The 19,076-nt window shown below is 41.2% G+C and overlaps 1 protein-coding gene across 1 annotated transcript in view; it reads right to left on the bottom strand.

The window, feature by feature from the left end:
- ZCCHC2 (zinc finger CCHC-type containing 2) overlaps positions 1–19,076 on the bottom strand; it is a 60,800-nt gene that overhangs the window by 27,263 nt on the left and 14,461 nt on the right. Inside the window, exons 3-6 of the mRNA XM_032293550.1 lie at positions 15,749–15,860; positions 12,711–12,787; positions 10,445–10,516; positions 4,938–5,050 (exon numbers count right to left, since the gene is read on the bottom strand). Of these exons, the coding sequence (XP_032149441.1) occupies positions 4,938–5,050; positions 10,445–10,516; positions 12,711–12,787; positions 15,749–15,860 (374 nt within the window). The remainder of the gene's footprint in view (positions 1–4,937; positions 5,051–10,444; positions 10,517–12,710; positions 12,788–15,748; positions 15,861–19,076) is intronic.

The raw sequence follows: 19,076 nt of genomic DNA, 5'->3' as shown, positions 1-19,076 counted from the left end.
GAAAAGTTAGGCTACTTTAACTGCTAAATTTGGAGAATGGGAAATTGGGAAATTTTCACAGTACACACCTCTGCATTCTTCACAATTAGCTTTAATAACATCTTTACAGTAAAAACGTTTAGAAAACACACAGATACAGACACGCACAAGAGGCCAAGTATGATCACTGCTGAAGAGAATCCTAAAAGCCTTAAGAAGCAGTCACCCATACACTTTTTTTTTCTTTTGAGATGAAGTCTTGCTCTCATCGCCCAGGCTGGAGTGCAATCGCACGATCTCAGTTCACTGCAACCTCCGCCTCCTGGGCTCAAGCGATTCTCCTGCCTTCGACTTCCGAGTAGCCGGGATTACAGGTGCCTGACACCACACCTGTCTAATTTTTGTATTTTTAGTAGAGTCAGGGTTTCCCCATGTTGGCTAGGCTGGTCTCGAACTCCTGACCTCAGGTGATTCACCCCCGTTGGCCTCACAAGGTGCTGGGATTACAGGCGTGAGACACTGAACCTGCCTTTTTTTTTTAAAAAAAAAAAAAAAAAAAAAAAAAAAAAGAGATACTCTGTTGCCCAGGCTGGAGTTCAGTAGTGCAATCACAGCTCACTTCAGCCTCAAGCTCTCGGGCTCAAGTGATCCTCCTACTGTGGCCTCTGAAGTAGCTGGGCCTACAGGTATACACCACTACATCTGGCTAATTTTTAAAATTTTTGTTGTGGAGATGGGGTTTCACATTGCCCAGGCTGCTGTCCTTAAGCAATCCTCCTGTCTTGGCTTCCCAAAGTGCTGTGACTATATGCATGAAACACTGTGCCCAGCCACTTACTTTTTAACTGGGGTCTTAGCTGAGAGCTATTTTTTGAAAATGGCTCCTTCTGGAAATAGTTAATTTTTTCCTTCTGAAAATCTCAAACTTATAAATACAGTACAAAGAATTTTTTCCTAAAACATAAATACCTGATGTAATGGCCAACTCCTGGGAAGATATCAGTATTTCCTACGATCTCCTACCATCAGTATCAGGAGATTAAGACTAACCAATTTTTATCTTCTATTCCTCAGATCCCATTTAAGTTTTGCCAATTGACCCCAAAATGTCCTTTTCATATCAAAGCTCCAGTTCAGCATCTGGCACCACACTCCACTGTCACACCTAAGAGGACAGGCCAGGTATACTGTGGAATGCTTTCCATGGAGGTTTGTCTGGGGCTTTCCTGCAATTAGATTCCTGGCAAGAACAAAGGAGTGGGGCTGTGTGCTTCTGCTGCAGCCTGTCTCCTGGAGGAGATGGAGATGCTGACTGCCCACCATGGATACATTCACTTCAGCTGATTACAATGGCGCATCTCAAGGCTTCTCCACTCTAAAGTTACTGTACTTTCTCCCGTTATGTTTCTCCATTATTCTGGTAAAGGACTTTGAAGCTAAAGGTAAATATCCTATTCCTCAAACATTCAATGTATTCACTTATTTATTTCAACATGGACTGACAGTTTCCTGTTTTATGCAATGTACTGTTATTTGTCCTGATGTTTTATTTACCCCAGATTTAACCACTGAAGCCCCGTCAAGCTGGCTCCGTGACCTTCCGACAAAAGTGCATCATTCTTTGAGGACACCAGGTTTTCTGGCACACAGGCTCATCTTGTACTTTTCCTGCCCCAGCCCTGAAATCAGCTTTTCAAAACTTCAAGAAGCTCTAGTTCCTTTTAGTGGAGAATCACATACAGAAGTGAGGATCTGGGCACAGGTATGCCCCTGCTACTGGGATGTTGCTACTTCCAGACCCTTTCAATGAATAGAGCTAGGAAACGTGTATTACACATATGCACCCATATCCATTTCTATATCTGCATATACTGGATATCATGAATTCATACCGACGACTTCAATTCCAATCAGACACTCTAAGGATTAGGGTTCAAGCTGGTTTTGTTGTTTTTCATAGGATAACTCCCTTTTCCAAAAGAAGGAAACCTGTTTCTCACTGTCCTGAATATATTTACGTAGCTGTTCCAATCCCCTGTAGCAAGCTCTCTCCTCTGTGGCTGCTACTCCCTTTCAAACCCTGGACAGGTGCCCACCTAGGCTTCAACGGCCAGTTGGGCCATCACTCCACACATCTGGCTTCTCCGCCCTTTGAGCTCTGTGACACGGGCCAGGCCTCCTACCACCATCGCCCAAGAGGAAATACCTTCCTCACCCCATACAGGTCCCCTTCTCCAGTCCATCAGGGCACATCCTCCCATCCTGATGCTGATGTCTACCTTGCTTTGCCTCACTGAGTGGCTTTACAACATAACTGGTCAGAAGGGACAGGGAAAAAAACAAGGAGCCAGCAATGACTTTTGAAACATGACAGTCATACAAAGAATGCAGTCAATGGTATTACTAAGCCTTGAACCACATAGTTCAGCGTTATCTCCTAGAATACACAGGCATCAAGGTTTTTTTTAAGACAGGGTCTGGCTCTGTCATTCAGTATGGAGCGTAGTGTCACTATCACAGTTCTCTGCAGCCTCAAACTCCTGGGCTCAAGTGAGCCTCTGGTCTCAGCCTCCCGAGTAGCTGGACCTACAGATGCCACACACCTGGTTAATTTTTAAGAATTCTGTAGAGACAAAGTCTCATTATGATACCCAGGCTGGTCTAAACTTCTGGCCTCAAATGATCTTCCAGCCTCAGTCTCCCAAAGTGCTGGGATTATGGGCATGAGCTACCGCGGCCGGCCCTCTCCCTTTCTCTAAACCTTTCCCCGTTCCCTCTGAGATTCCGCAAATATACCAGACTCTGTGCATGCAGCCTGTTTCTCCCTATTTCTAACACAATCTGGCCAGCCCTTGGGCTCCAGCTGTGCTCACCGCCACTCAGGTGGAAGGTGCTCCTCTCCCCTCAGCCTCCTGGCATGTATGCACCTGCACTCCCTTGACCCTGCCACTCATCCGCTCTGAGTCAACTGGACCTGGTCTATGTCACCCACCAACCTTAGGTCACTTTTCCATGCTTAAATTCAGTTTTGGTCCTGGCCTTACTGTCTCTTCCACTCCAAATCTTCTGTCATGCTGGGGGCCTACATGGCCACATGGGTGTCTGCAGGGGCGCCCCAACTGACACATGGCCACATGGGTGTCTGCAGGGCGCCCCAACCGACACATGACCACTGGGTGTCTGCAGGGGTGCCCCAACTGACACAGGACCACTGGGTGTCTGCAGGGGTGCCCCAACTGACACTAGGCTCTTTGTTTGGCTGCCTTTTCCCCAGTGACTTCCTCCAATTCCTGTCTTGCATTTTATTCCCACTGTCACACCCTGGATCTTGTCGTACAATGAAAATACTCTCCCCCTCCCAGATTTCTGCTTGTCTCCGCTGGGCAGCAAACACTCATCCCCTTCTTTTCAGCCCCACCCTTCTTTTCATCCCGAGAATACTCACTGGTCCCTATTTCCTACTCAGGATGGGGGCTGTAGCAGTCAATGACACATACCTCTGCTCTCCCTCGGGAAATCGGCTTCCCAAACTGGGCCACCCCAGGTTTAGAAGGCAGATGACAGGCTGTCTTACTTAAGCCCTGACCCCAAGTACTATAGGCTCCAGCACTGCTTTTATATAATGTACTTATTAATAACTGCAAGTTTCCAGTAAAACAGCATGTTTCCTTGGCCATTATTCCTGAATTTATCTCCCTTCTACAGGGAAGCTCTCAGAGAGATGAGTGCGACAACTGCCAAAACCATACGCTAACCTCCACTGTCGCCTCCAGATCCGCTCACCCAGATGCCTCCGCTCCCATTCCAACCAGATTCCAGCTGCTTAATTACCCGATTACTCCCATGGCCCCTGCTTTCCAAGCACAGTTCATTCCCCTCTATCAGACTCACCTATTTTCACTTCCTAGTCCAGCTTAGATCTAATACCTGTCCATCATTTGTTAAAAACGGAACATTTTCCCCCAAATTCCCTTGTTTCATTGTCTTCTTGTCACATCCAAGAAAGCCCCATCCAGGACAAACACAACCTGACACTTGGACCTGAGGTGCCGGGAAAGAGTTAAAAAATAATTCACACAACAGGACAGACCAATACCACAGTAGTTTATTGATCTTTAATCTCAAATGGACTCCACACCTTGCCCAGCTCACTTTCATCAGGGTGTTCTCCAGATCTCCACACAACCATTTTACATCCCCTCTACTCTCAAGCATGTGATCTCACACCCTTAATCTACCCATTCTTAAGCAAACCTCTTAAGAGAAAATATGAGCCATTAATTGGGCAAAAGATGCCTCAACTTCCCATTACGAAACAAATACATTTCCCTACATCCACACTCATCGCGCTTCCACAGGGCCCTTGTGCCACCAGTGACATGCCTTGCCTGTGTCTTCAATTTTTTCCTCTATGAGCACATGGGAGGCTCCAAGAATTAATCTAAGATCATCTTACCTACACCAGTCTTTTCCAACAGCCCATCAACCTCATGAAGGCAAAACCTTGACCTCTGACAGGACCATGGCTCCAAGAGAGCAATGGCCATGAAGCGCAGGTACTGGGAAGCAGGGCTGCCCTTCACTCTCCCACCCACCAGCCCAGGCACTTGACAACTTTAAACAAACAAAACATCTCACCAAAGTGGAGCTCTTGGACATAGGCCTCTTTCAATAAGTATTTTATGAAAAATATAAGAGGCTTTATTCAATGTCTGCATATTTCAGAAATAACTAAATTTTATGATAGCAGAGAACTGAAGAGTACAATGATGAAACTAGTTTGGTATCTTTTACTATGAGCCTAAGATCAAAATAGCACAAGGATAACATGTCCATTTTATAAAGTACACCAGAGAAAGAATCTCTATGATCCTCCACCTGAAGACCCCATTTGGAGCAGCCCTTTATCCTGTCTGTACACTGTATCCTGCTGTGACAGGCGTCGGGTAAATCATTACCTTAGGATGGGCTCCAGGTCAGGATGTCGCCGTTCTTCCCTTTTCAAGGAACCCTGATTCAGGGCTCTTAAGATGGTCTTGTCAAAAGTCTCCGAAGACAGTTCCTTTGGAAGCTAGAAAAGAAAAACCACATTATCCAATGTTAAGTTTCTCACTTACTAGTAAATATGTTACAAGTCAGATGCATAAAATGAAGATTAATGCCTCCTGCTTATTATTTTCTCAAAAGTAGTTTGTTTTCCAAATCTTCACAACACCTGACCCCATACTGAAGCAGCATAGACCTTTCCTACTAGGAAATGCACCATCTTCTCATCATGGCTCCTGATCAGCTCCTGATCACCTCAGGGCTCCCCAAGGTGCAGGGCGACCCACAGCATTCAACACATTCCTGCAGCTCGAGGACGCCTGCATGGACCTCACACTCTGGCTCCACACACCACAATGACGCCCATACTAAGGCTCTTGAGTTAAGCTGAAGATGCTGTTCTGCATAGCTAGAACTATTTTTACCCTGGAATAGTATTCCAGGGAGTGTTACCTCTGCCTTTGTACTTATCACTCTGAGCCTCCTGTTCTACGTTTTACTTTCTGGCAACGTCAGACCAGCAGGGCAATGCAGCAAATAAAGAACAAAATATGAGAGACAGGTGAGAACCCTCAATATTACTCATTTATATAAAAAGCACACACTGGAAGTGCCTCAAGTGATTGAGGTGCCCTCAGAGCAATGTGCTAGAAACCATAAAAAAAAAAAAAAAAAAAAAAAAAAAAAAAACCACTTGGCCAAGAAAAGTTTTAAATTTAAAACAAAATATAACCAGTTTACTTTTAAAAATTCCTGAACTGATTATTCATAAACCAACTTTCCAAGTCTTTGAAGGATTCAGTTTTAACTAATCTGTGCTGTTACTGGCACATTCACTAAAATTCAGAGTAGAACCATTAAGAGCATCTGAGAAGCCACAGAAATAAAAAATCTACACAAATGATTGACTTACATATTGAGCTTTGAGAAGACCAAAGCAAATTTTCTTTTGAAAAGTAAGTATTTTCAAGCTGGGCACGGTGGCTCACGCCTGTAATCCCAGCACTTTGGGAGGCCGAGACAGGTGGATCATGAGGTCAGGAGTGTGAGACCAGCCTGACCAACACAGCAAAACCCCGTCTCTACTACAAATATAAAAATAAGCTGGGTGTGGTGGTGTGCACCTATAATCCTAGCTACTCAGAAGGCTGAGGCAGAAAAATGGCTTGAACCCGGGAGGCAGAGGCTGCAATGAGCCGAGATTGTGCCATTCAACTCCAGCCTTGGCGACAGAGAGAGACTACACAAAAAAAAAAAAGAGAGAGAGAAAAAAGAAAAGTCAGTCTTTTGAGTCAATTCAGAAATGAGCAATTTAGCAAAAGCAACATAAAGCACTCCTCACTGTGGACACAGCAGATGGCAGGATCAAGATGCTCTGTCAGAATGAAGTCCCTTCTGGTCAGATGAAAGGCTCTGTCAGCATTCTACACATTCACTGTGGAAATCATGCCCTCTGACCAGCAATGGGAGAAACGAGGTCTGAATCTACCCATTTTCTTTCCTTTTCTTTTTTCTGAATAGTGAAGAGTTTTGCTCTGTCACTCAGGGTGGAGTGCAGTGGTGTGGTCTCAGCTCAGTGCAACCTCTGCCTCCTGGGTTTGTGTGATTCTGCCTCAGCCTCCAGAGTAGCTGGGAGGAGCACGCCACCATGCCTGGCTAGTTTTTTTGTATTTTTAGTAGAGAACAGGGTTTCACCATGTTGGTTAGGCTGATCTTGAACTCCTGACTTCAGGTGATCTGCCAGCCTTGGCCTCCCAAAATGCTGGGATTACAGGCGTGAGCCACTACACCTGGCTTTATTTTCCAAAGAAATTACTCATTTCAATATTTATATTTTGATATTAGCATTTTAATAGACTTACAACACCACACATATATCATATTACCCATTTTAAACACAATTTATACGGAATATCTGTGAAGAAAACCTGTGTCAGTGAAGAACTCTATTTCAACCGCCAAACCCCTGATGGTTCTACTCACTACGGAAAGCAACAGTATATAAATATTCACAATTCAGTGACATTGTTCATGTTCCTGGGCAGACTGCAGATATATAGTCATCAGTATGTGCAAACTGATTTATTTTCAAGTGGTTTTTATCTTCAATTTCCAGGGCCTATTTGCAGTCCTAAAGAAAGGCTCATTCGCTAAAAATATATATATATAGCTTTAAATCATGTCTTTTATATTCTAGTCACATGTTTCAAATTTTCTCACCTTTCAATCCTAGTTCTAGCACACCCAGCCTCCTACCTCGAGCTCCAGCTCAGTTTCAGAACAAGCTCAGAGGAATGAAAGATTTTCGTATCGAGCTATTACAAAAGTTGCTCTCTATATACGCTGAGACCAACTGAGAATGTAATGTTGGTGGCAAACCTCGTTCATTCATTCATTCAGCAAGCTTTTAAATTCCTACTGTGCCCCAGGCACTGTTTCAGGAACCCTCAATACTGCAGTGAAGGAAGAAACAAAAACCCTGGCTGCAGAGAATAGACATTCTGATCATGAGAAATGCCATCTGTAATTGCTAAGAAGAAAAACAAAACAGGGAGCCAGGCATGATGGCTCATGCCTATAATCCCAGCACATTGGGAGGTGCCAAGGTGGGTGGATTGATTGAGCTCAGGAGTTCAAGACCAGCCTAGGCAAAACTCTGTCTCTACTAAAAATACAAAAATTAGCTGGGTATGGTGGTACACACCTGTAATCCCAGCTACCTAGGAGGCTAAGGCATGAGAACAACTTGAACCGGCGAGTCACTACACTCCAGCCTGGGCGACAGAGCAAGACTCTGTCTCAAAAGAAAAGACAAACCCCACAAAAACAGCCAAAGAGGGCCAGAATGTAGAGGACAGAGGCTGCTATCTGTATGGGAAAAAAGGACTTGAAATACTGACCTCCAACTCACATCTCCACACTACAGCAAGCTAGAAGTACAGGTCAATAGAGTCTACTGAGGAAAAAGGGTATTCATATGTACACATTGTCAAAAGGACACATTTCGCTCCTGAACTTTTTTTTGAGACTGAGTCTTGCTCTTGTCACCCAGGCTGGAGTGCAACGGCGCGATCTCAGTTCAAGTGGTTCTCCTGCCTCAGCCTCCTGAGTAGCTGGGGTTACAGGCGCTTGCCACCACACCCGGCTAATTTTTAGTAGAAACAGGGTTTCACCATGTTGGTCAGGCTGGTCTTGAACTCCTGTCCTCAGGTGATCCACCTGCCTCAGCCTCCCAGAGTGCTGGGATTATGGGCGTGAGCCACTGTGCCTGGCTGCTCCTGAACTTTTGTAGTTGGTGTTAAAAGGAAAGTAAAAGGGAAAAAAGGATATGGTAAACTTAGAAGGGTATCACACAATATGCAGTACATTTCCAGAAGTACACAACATTGCAGATTATTTCATGTCATTGAGAGGCATTTATACTATTTGTGAAAAATATTATATTCAAATACTGGCTAAGCAGGGGATTCATTAATTGCTATGATTCTGAAGAGTGAATTACTTATTTGGAGTTGTATTTATTTTAAAGCACCTAAGCTTTTAGAAAAAAATGGGTGACTGAAGAAACGAAATCTGTCAAGGCACAAACAGTTGAAGCTTCTGGAGGGCAAGCTAGTAGAAAAGGTAGACTCCACACACTAGGCCCCAGTTGCAGGTCAGCTTCGTGCTCTCTCAGCATGAGGGACAGGGAAACAGGACCCTGCACGCACACTGGCACCAAGTCACTCAGTCTGGACCCCGCATTTCAAGGCTTTTTGGCTTCAGCTCTGCACTCCTGCAACTCCTCCACAATTCTGTTGTGGGAAGGACAGCAGAACAAAGAAGGGAAATGAAAACAGGCTGCTCCCTTAACCCAAATGAAGCCTGTTTGTGATCACCTGTCTAAATTTTGATAAACTTATTCTACTAAAAGTCAGAATTTATTAGGGACTGTAAAAGTGTGCGGAGGTGGCATAGGGCAGCCCTGCTTAGCCTCCACTGTACCTAGAACGCCATCCAGGCACTCATTTTCTCCAATGGGGTGCACTGCCTGGCAGATGGAGCCTGCCCGGGCCCGAGCCCCTGTTCCTTGCCACCCTCATGACTGTTACAGAAGCTCACAGACCCATGCCATTTCCCTCATCAAGCTGTCCAGAGCTGACATGTTGCAGACAGTGGCCTCTGGCATCTGGAAATGAGTAAAACTCATCCCCCACCTTTACCAAAGGCAGGTCACTAATGAGTGGGAGGAGTCCTCAGCCCTTAACTGAGAGAGCCTACTTTATAGCAAACCACAAGCAAATGGAACTGTTCAAGTTATCCCTGGTGCTACTTCATTCAGAGAGACTAACAAGAAATCCAGTGGAGTTAACTCTTCAACAGTCTTCCTCAAAGAACCAGCATCTAGTGTGGTGTTCAAGGCTCTACAAAGTGATGAATAAAATAGTCTCTCATAGGTTTAAGAATGACCTGAAAAGAATATACTCACAGTGACAAGCAGACAACCTAAAACCAGCACTAGCCTCAAAATTTCTTATATGTTTAATAACTACACTTAGACCCAAAACTTAGTAACTGAGTTGGGAATGAGTTGTTTCTAAACTTTCTGCTTTATCTCCCTACTAACAATAAATTTAAAAACATTTGCTCATTGAGAATAATTTATCAATCATTTATACCTATTCTCTCTTTTTGATATTTATTTCTACCTATTCACACTTTTCAACAAAATCAGATTAACATAAAAGAAACAGGTGATGGTTTGAACCAAATGATCTAAGATACCTCTCACCTCTGGCAGGTCTGTATAAGATATTTCTATTACCTTCTTATTACCGGTAGTTTGGAGATTCTATCATATGGGGGATAAGGTGGGCAGGAGCTGGAACTCAAAGAAGGAAGAAATGGAGATTCAGGGAAGTATACAGCTGAACAGTTGTGAAGTCTGAGAACTCCCACCAAGCGGAAGCAAGCCTTATTTGGTTAGGCAGACGCATTCTCTACTAAGAAGTCCCTTTGCAAACAGCCACAAATGATGCACACCTCTGCTGGGAACTAGGAATCGGGTTCCTTTCTTTTTTCTCAAATAGATATAGGGTGTCACTATGTTGCCCAGGCTGGTCTTGAACTCCTGACCTTAAACAATCCTCCCTCCTCAGCCTCCCAAAGTGCTGCGATCACAGGTGCGTGCCACCACACCTGGCCTCCATTTTTTTCTTTTAAATGTAGAAATTCCTTCATCATTTTTTTTATGTTGGAATGTCAGGTAAGAAAACATGTTTAGAATAGCATGACATTTTCCACAGCTAATGTTCATTTAGAGTTCTGAGCCAACATTTATCTCTATGTTTTAATTTTCCTGGTGTTTTTTTGATGTTGAGGTTTCTGGATTCTGTATATTATATAAAAATCATTTTAACAACAAAATCTATACTTTTACCTTCAGTAGAAATTCCTGTAGTTCTTGGTGGGTTTTTGTTACTGTTGTGACTGAAAGATCAGACCAATTTACCTGATTTAAAAAAAACACACATGTTATATGGTTATTCCTTACGCAGGAACCGGCTAGAAAAAGCCATGTGCAAAAACAAAGGGCCTTACTTAAATTTTACTAAGATTAACAATTAGAAATATGAAGTTAATCTGGCATTGTCATAATTTCAAAATTAGTAAAATTATCTGCACATTGACATATGCTACTCAAAAAAGTTCTAATAACTCTTTCAAAATGGCACTTTTTAAAAGCTATCTGAAAATGTGACTATGTTTAGTAATTTTTCAGAAAAGGGATATACGTTATTTTCTATGAACTTATAGAACTCTAAAATGACAGTTTGACAGTACAGATCTTTGCCATTCAAAAGATAAAAATTCTATGTCCTGAAACTTATTAAATATACACCCTTAAGAGAAATAACTAGAGTTTATTGCCTTCTTTGGTAGTACCATGTTGTATTTTTATGGAATTTATGATTAATGAAGAGATTTCATCTTTATCTCAATCTTTAAAATTCTATTAAGACGCTATGACTACTTCCATTTTGAGATGCAGAAACTTAAGTTCAAACAGGTTAGCTTACTGAGGTGTGATCCTAAGTAAGGGCAAGAGTCAGAACTGACATCCATTGTGCTACCCCACCCGCTACCTCCTCGATGCTTTTTATCCAGCGGACTCAATTGTAGCCCCCTAATAATTTCTACCCTAGAACTATTTGAGCTAAATAAATATTTGCACTATGTTACTATCTAGACCTTACCAACTTATAAATAATCAGATACTTAAAAACACATATAACATTTTATCTACAACTTTAAAATTAATATCTTTATTAACTGGCACATTTCTTAAGTGATTTTTAAGTATTCAAATGCTTGCTGAGCAGCTGCTTGAACAGGGCACTGTTCTGACTCTTCTTTCAAGAGACGCAGAAATGGACAAGGCAGTTAAGTCTCTGCTGACTGAGTTCACAGGCTAGTGCAGGAGATAGATCAAAGCAAGAGAATATGTAAGAATTTCCATCAGTGATCAGTACTTTGAAGAAAACACACAGGGCATGGTACAAGAACGGGTAGATGCACATGAGCTGGGGTGTCAAGAAGGATCTCTGAGGAGGGAGCTTTAGAGCCAAAGTGGCCTGTTCTTGGTCTAGAGGGATAGGGGAAGGGCATTTCAGGTGAGAGGACAGTAGAGCCTTCAGGAAGGCAGGCTGTGAGCTCTAACAGCAAAAGGGGCCAGCCTGACGGAGCATGGAGAGCAAAGAGTGAGATGCATGCCACAATAAGACACCAGGAGATAAGGGCTAAAATCCTGCAAACTGAGGATCTTTCCCCTCAAAGCAAAGCTGAAGTTCTGAATTCATTCAACGAGCAAGTCAGACATGGTGGGATGGTTGAGGATTGAGGACGAAGATTCCTGCTCTCCATGAGAATATCTACTGGACAGATCTGTGAAAGGTATACACCATGGATGAAGGAGAAAACATTCTGGTGGAGGGTCAGAAATAACTCCTGAAGAGAGGTACAGCCAAAATTTGGCAAGCAATGCCTCTGGAGAGGAACTGGAGTGAGGATGCACAAAAACGTGGTGTGCTTCCACATGGCTTCAGGGTGTGTGCCATCCAAACTGAGGAGAAAGAGCTGTAGCCCAAGCAGGTAGAAGTAAGGAAGATGTGGACAAGGAGTCCCCGTTACAGCTGACGGGCAAAAAGGAGACATGGAAATACTTCGTCTGCGAGCACAGAATCAGAGCTGGGCTCTACAGCTAATCCCAGCTATGGGAAGGACAGGCAACAAAAGCAATCACAGGTAAGAAGACAGGGCAACGACGTGGGAATAAGAATGTCAGAGAACGAAGAGGAAAATGCCAGGAAAACAATGCCAGAAAGACAACGCCTGTGATCTTGACTTAAAAAACAATGGCACGAAAGGCTTACTTTTTTTAAAAGGTATCTCTTTCATCTTAATTGTGTCCCTAAGTCTAAGGCTCTTATTTCTTTTTAATAAAATAGCCAGGGTTATTTTAATGTGATGCAACTTCAAAAAAGCTTGGCAAACCATGCAGCAGTATGTGATAAAAAACAGTACATTCTCTTAATTAAAAACAAACATAAATGCCTTTCCCCTTAAATTAGCAAAGCTGCCACAAGTTTTTCCAAAGATCATTGAGCATAGCATGTGAGGTTATCTTTTGTGGGGAAATGGCTTACTCTGAAAGTGTACTCCCAGTATTTGTCGGCTCTTTTTCTCTGGACTCCTTTCAACATTATCTTCTCAATGTGTACAGCTGAAAGAAAAAAAACACATGCTGACTTGCGCTACAAGGACTACAGACACATGTCAGTTACCTAAGGTAACCCTAAAAGTTGACGAGTGCTTAACAATTAAGCTTGACTGGCCTTAAATCATGAAATTAAAAAATTAAAAAAATTAAAAACCAGAAGCATAGCAATGTGCCACCTGCCCACAAAATAATTTTTTTCTATACCCATATAACATGCTGAGTGTTTAAGTAATTTCAAACACTCTGCTAACACCAAAGATTTTAAGGATAAAAATAAAAGGTACCTGCAATTAAGATATTTTTCCAAATGATAATCTTCCAAATGGTTATTCACATCATCACAAATATGGCATTTTAAGAGCAACTAAACATGGCTCATTCAATTATTTATACATAGTAGGTATAAACTAGAAAATACCTAGTTTTATATTTAATTTTTAAAAAAACTACTCAAAAGTAACATACCAAGCTGATAAAAATTTCTAATTGGGAATTTTAAAATTACTCTTCTCAAATGTAATCCTCAATATCATATAATGGTAAATAAAAATTGAACATTATAATAAAGGTTCAATAAATTTTCAAAATTTATTACAGAGGTAAAATAGTAAACATAAATTATATTAAACTCTAAAACACCCTGAATTGAACTAGATAAACAGTTTATTCATGAAGTAAGCAAATGTTTAAATTCCTCAACTATCCATTTTGCAACCCCTTCAGTAAAAGTACCACCTTAGGAAATAAATCAATTTCAAAAGAGTCAGTCTATTAAGTGTACTATAAGGATTTAAAGAGACTGTTGCTCAGGGTATAAACAGAAGAAACTGTACTTTCAGGATAATGAGGTAGGTGATATCAAAGGCTGATAATGACTATGCTAAAGGTTGCAGGGAAGAGGTTAGGAAAGTAACTCAACAGAATGGGGGGTGCACTGTTGGATTCAGGAGAGCTGGAGATGGAGGAGAAAAGGGGCATTCATTTTGCTTTAGAGGAAGAAGTTAAAATAGACAAAGTGGAATACACAGAGTGACAAAAGCATAGAGGAAGAATAAGACTGTTAAAAGACCACGGAAGGTGGGCAATGAGAAGGCATGAAACATAAGATACAGAAATACACAGGGGAAGGGACATTTATAATAAACAAGGGATATAACATTACCAGTATTTTTTTTATCAACTTTCCAAATATATAGGGTTTGGTCACCTGCTTGGGGGCCAATTTCCCCTTTGTGGGCCAGAAACGTTGAGGATGGAAACAAAGGAAAATCTCAAAAAGCCAGGCAAGAGCCTGTAACTCCTTAGAACTGTGCAACAGTATGAAAGCCAAAGTGAGGGTGGGAGGGTAAGCTGTTTCCAAAAGCTGTTACATTAAATTATTTAAGTAAAAATCTTCTGAACTAATCTTATATTCAGAAATAAAGCAGCTGTAGTTCTGCAAATCACTGGGCTCAAGGGTAGGGGATCTTGGGTTTTGTTTGGTCAGAACCCAGTTTCACTTAGCAGAAAAAGTCACTATGACATTACAGGGTATGAGAACATAGCTTCGGCAACGATTTCAAGTTCTGTCTGGTGTTATCTGTGGGAATCACGGTAAGAGAAGACAAGAGTATGTGGTGAGGAATGGCCACAATGAAAGTGCCCCCAACCCTCATAAATTTAAACTAAAAAGCATGTATTACACAAACTTTTTAAGAAGTAGGAATATAAGAAAAATCATCTAGAGTACTACCTTTACAGTTAATTGTTAGCATTTTCTTTCTGAGATAGAGTTTTGCTCTCTGTTGCCCCAGCTGCAGTACAGTGGCATGATCTCAGCTCACTGCAACCTCTGCCTCCAGGGTTCAAGCGATTCTCCCATCTCAGCCTCTCAAGTAGCTGGGATTACAGGTGCCTGCCACCACACTCAGCTGATTTTTGTATTTTTAGTAGAGATGTGTTTCACCATGTTGGCCAAGCTGGTCTTGAACTCCTGACCTCAGGTGATCTGCCTGTCTCGGCCTCCCAAAGTGCTGGGATTACAGGCGTGAGCCACCGCACCCAGCCAACTGTTAGCATTTTGATATACTCTCTATGTTCTTCTAAAATATTTTTATTATAAAAAAGGAATCTTCATTGTAAAACCAACTCCACTTTAGATTATTTGTACGTTCAATGAGCTTAGCTGAAGCAGTCTATGATTAAAGTAGTTTAGCTGGAAAGGCAGTAGTACTGTGATAGTCTTGAATAGAAGTGGTCATTACATAAACACTTAAGTTCGACACTAAACATTCAGACCTATTTTTCCTTTGTGAGGAAAAATGTATTACAGAAAAAGGATTATTACTGGAAAAAAAGGAGACATAATGACATAAAATTCAAAATTGTTATAACTTGAGTGTGAAGTTTATCATATATCCATGGCTCTTTTAAAGCCCAGATGGTAGTCTACATTTTCCATTTCAGTTTCTCTCCCAACACAGGTTAATGGCTCCCCAAATACAAAGAGAAAAGAATATCTGAATTCATTCCTTTTCAGATAGCAATGTCCTTCCATCCTCTCATTCCAGCCCTCTTAAAAGCTGCATTCTTGCAGGAAGAATGGACTTATAAGTAACTTACTTACTCTTACACAGAACTTGTATAAAAAGTTACTTTTTTAGTAGACACTGAGCTCAATTCTAGGAAGAAAGCACTATACTAAATATTCTGTGGGCTCTCTGGCCTTCAGAAGCATGCAACCAGGTTTAAGATCCAGTCAAGACAATGGGCTACAGAGCAGAACGAGTGGGTGCATGCTGGGAAAAGCAGGGCTGTGGTGCAGAGGCACCCAGCGTGAGGACGGCAGAATTGGGAGGACTGGCTCTTGAGTGAAGCCTAGGATGAGTAGGACTCTCCACTTCCAAAAGGAGAGTAAAAAGTTTACAGTTAGTGTACAGAGTACCCTGTAATCTTCTGATGCTTACAAAAAATAGAGCATACTACCTTCTCGCTGAGCTCTGTGAGGTGCCAGGGTAAGTCCATCCTGAGGTATTGGGGCTTGCTCTATTAAACTGCTCTCGTTATTTGGCATGTAATCACCATGAGCTGAGTTGTTCTAGATGAGAAAGAGAGAGACATGTTAACTTACACCATGGATTAAGAGCAATAAATCCCAAATATAGGTCTTCCTATTTAACAACAACCATTTTAATGGCAAGTTTTAGAGATCCAATAGGTGACTGCACACTTTGGGCACAAAGGCACAGTGTCAGAACCAAAAGCAGAAGACTAGCTTTCTATTAATCATCAACGGTCCTAGCTTTCTCAGGACACATAAAATTGCTTAATACGATTCAGAGTTGTCAATGATGTCAATTCTGAACCAGTATCAAAGGAACACATAACAACAAATGGTGCCCTTTACACTAAACCCCATAGGCAAGGCATGTGTACTTTTTACAAGAATCACTACACAATTTTTATTCATTGTTTGGTTTCATTAACATTCTAAACAGATGCTTTGTAGAAAAAAGATCTTATGAAAGGTATCATCAATACATGCCAAGGCTTTCTAAACAAGAATATGTATAGGCAGGGAGTTTACCATTAAATTTAAGTCATCTAACAGCTACTGGGTGCTCTAAACCTAACTGAGTTTGCTTAGCTCATCACTAGTGAACTGGAGTAACTCTGACTCCTAGATCTGCTGCTTCGAGTAATATAGGAGATGCCAAACTTACACGCAGCTCGCCAGAAATCAAGCACTGTCACATACAAACTGTTACAACATCATATTGATTAAGTAAAAAAACAAAATAGCCTGATGATGACAGTTTTTTAATACATCTCGCACCTCATCCCCTCCCTTTATGTTCAGACTCTCAAAACACTACTCATATCAACATCACCTCAGTTTTAAGAATCAATTACGATTTTACAAATCTGTAATAAATATATATTAGTATTTTTTTCTGTAAAGAAATAAGGCAAACAGAAGACCCTAAGCTCCCCATAAATCTCAATTTAAAAATATTTTGTTCTGCTGTCTAATCACACACGCTGACCTGACAGTAAGTATGAAATGCTCTATTTATGAGAATAGGGCACATTATATACTTCTGAGAGCTAAACTTCTGCCTTCTAGTCTGTCTGTCTTTATTTAGAAATGCAAGGAAACAAAGACTGTCTACCTAGAAACATTTAACGAGGAGAGTAAGGACCTCTTAAGTCAACATTCAACTTCTGTAACACTTAGACTGATGGCCTTTACCAATTTTCAATATTACTGGTTTTTAAAAATGCAGATATCAATTCTTTTAATAACAAAGCCATGCATATCCTAACCCAGATCATATATTTTACTACACATTTACCTATGAGAGATTCTGTTTCTCAAAAATTTTAACATTGCTGTAAACACTTCAAAAAACAAAGAAAATAAAATGCTATATAATCCTCTCAAATAGTTGGGTTAACTGGAAGAAGCTTGGGTGAATAGGTTAACCACTTCTTCCTTTTTTTTGAGACGGGGTCTCTCTCTGTTGCCCAGGTTGGAGTGCACTGGCATGACCATAACTCACTGCAGCTTCAAATTCCCAGCCTCAAGTGATCCTCTCAACTTGGCCTCCCAAAATGCTGGGGTTACAGGTGTGAGCCATTGTACCTAGCCAGTCAATCATTTCTTAAAGAGAAATATTTCTCTACATTGCTCATATGTAGCTCACAAATTTAAAACAATAATATCAAATATAAACTAATGCAAAATATGCAAAAAATGTTTTCATCAGTGAGATGCACAGCAAGACACCACTTTACACCCATTACAATGATTATCATCAAAAAATAAAGTGTTGGGAAGGTTGTGGAGAAATGGAGCCCTTATGCATTGATGGTACAAACCAAAATGGTATAGCTACTGATGACAGTCAGGCAGTTCCTCCAAATATTAAACACAGAATTATTTTATGATCCAGCAATTCCACTTCTAAGATATACCCAAAAGAACTGAAAGCAGAAGAAATGCAAACATAATCTGTACATCAATGTTCACAGCAGTTATTTATAATAACCACAAGGTGGAAACAATAAAAATCCATTAATAGATGAACAGATTGGCAAAATAGGGTGTACACATATGATTATATATGATTCAGCCTTAAAAAGGAATGCAATTCTGATAAATAATATGATTTGGATGAATCCTGAAAACAGTATGCTAGATGAAATAAGCCAGACGCACAAAAGAACAAATACAGCATGCTTCCAATCATGTGAGACACCCACAGTAGTCAAGTTCATAAAAAAGTAGAATAGTTGCTAGGTGTGGTAGCTCACGTCTGTAATCCCAGCACTTTGGGGGGCCAAGGTGGGAGGATCACATAAGGCCAGTAGTTCATGACCAGACTAAACAACATAGCAAGATCCTATCTCTACAAAAGATTTTTTTTTTTTTTAATTAGCCAGAAGTAGTGGTATGCACCTATAGTCCTAGTTACTTGGGAGGCTGAGATGGGAGGATTGCTTGGGCCCAGAGTCCGAGGCTGCAGTGAGGCATGATCACACCACTGCACTCCAGCCTGGGCAACAGGGCAAGACCCTATCTCTAAAACAAACAAACAAAGTAGAATAGTAGTTACCAGGGACTGCGGGGAATAGGGTGTTTTCTTTTAATGGGTAGAGAATTTCAGTTTGGGATGATAGTGTCTAGAGACAGTGGTGAAGACTCACAACAATGGGAATCTACTACTGCTACTGAACTGTACACTCAAAAGGAGATAAAATAAGAATTTTATGCTATATATTTTATGTCACAATAAAAACTAAAAATGGAGATGATCACACTGCTTCCACAAACATTAAATTGAAGCAACAGTATGAGAGTAGTTTCCTTCATAATCAAAATCACATTTCTGAAATGTGAAGTTAACTTTATGAACCCAATTTAACAACCAAGAAGTAGCTTCCTGTTTAATAACGTAGGGAGAGAAATGAAGTTTGAGTTTCTATCCAAAGTCCTAAGTTCATCAAGCCATGAAATATCTACTAATTAAATGCTTCTATTCCCCTCCAAGTCTCAACATGTATCAATGCTATAAAATCATATAGACTAAGTTTAGAAGCTGTTACTAAATTCACCCATGTGACGCTGCATGAGCTGGAGATGAGAATTAGGCGGTTAGGCAGCCCCAATGGTGGGCGGCGGCTCGGCAATGCTGTCTGCCTTGCCCTCCCTCTTTACTTTCCTTAGGGGGAAGAGTATCATAAAATCTGAGAACACCTGCTTTAATGGAATTATATAAAGAGGATGGCACCTACTTTATCTGTTAAGTTC

Source organism: Sapajus apella, unplaced genomic scaffold (assembly GCF_009761245.1).
Source record: "Sapajus apella isolate SASKATOON/1434 unplaced genomic scaffold, GSC_monkey_1.0 scaffold30, whole genome shotgun sequence".
NCBI classification, from domain to species: Eukaryota; Metazoa; Chordata; class Mammalia; order Primates; family Cebidae; genus Sapajus; species Sapajus apella.
The sequence above is the reverse complement of the archived record's forward strand: the minus strand, read 5'-3'. Positions and strand labels throughout refer to the sequence as shown.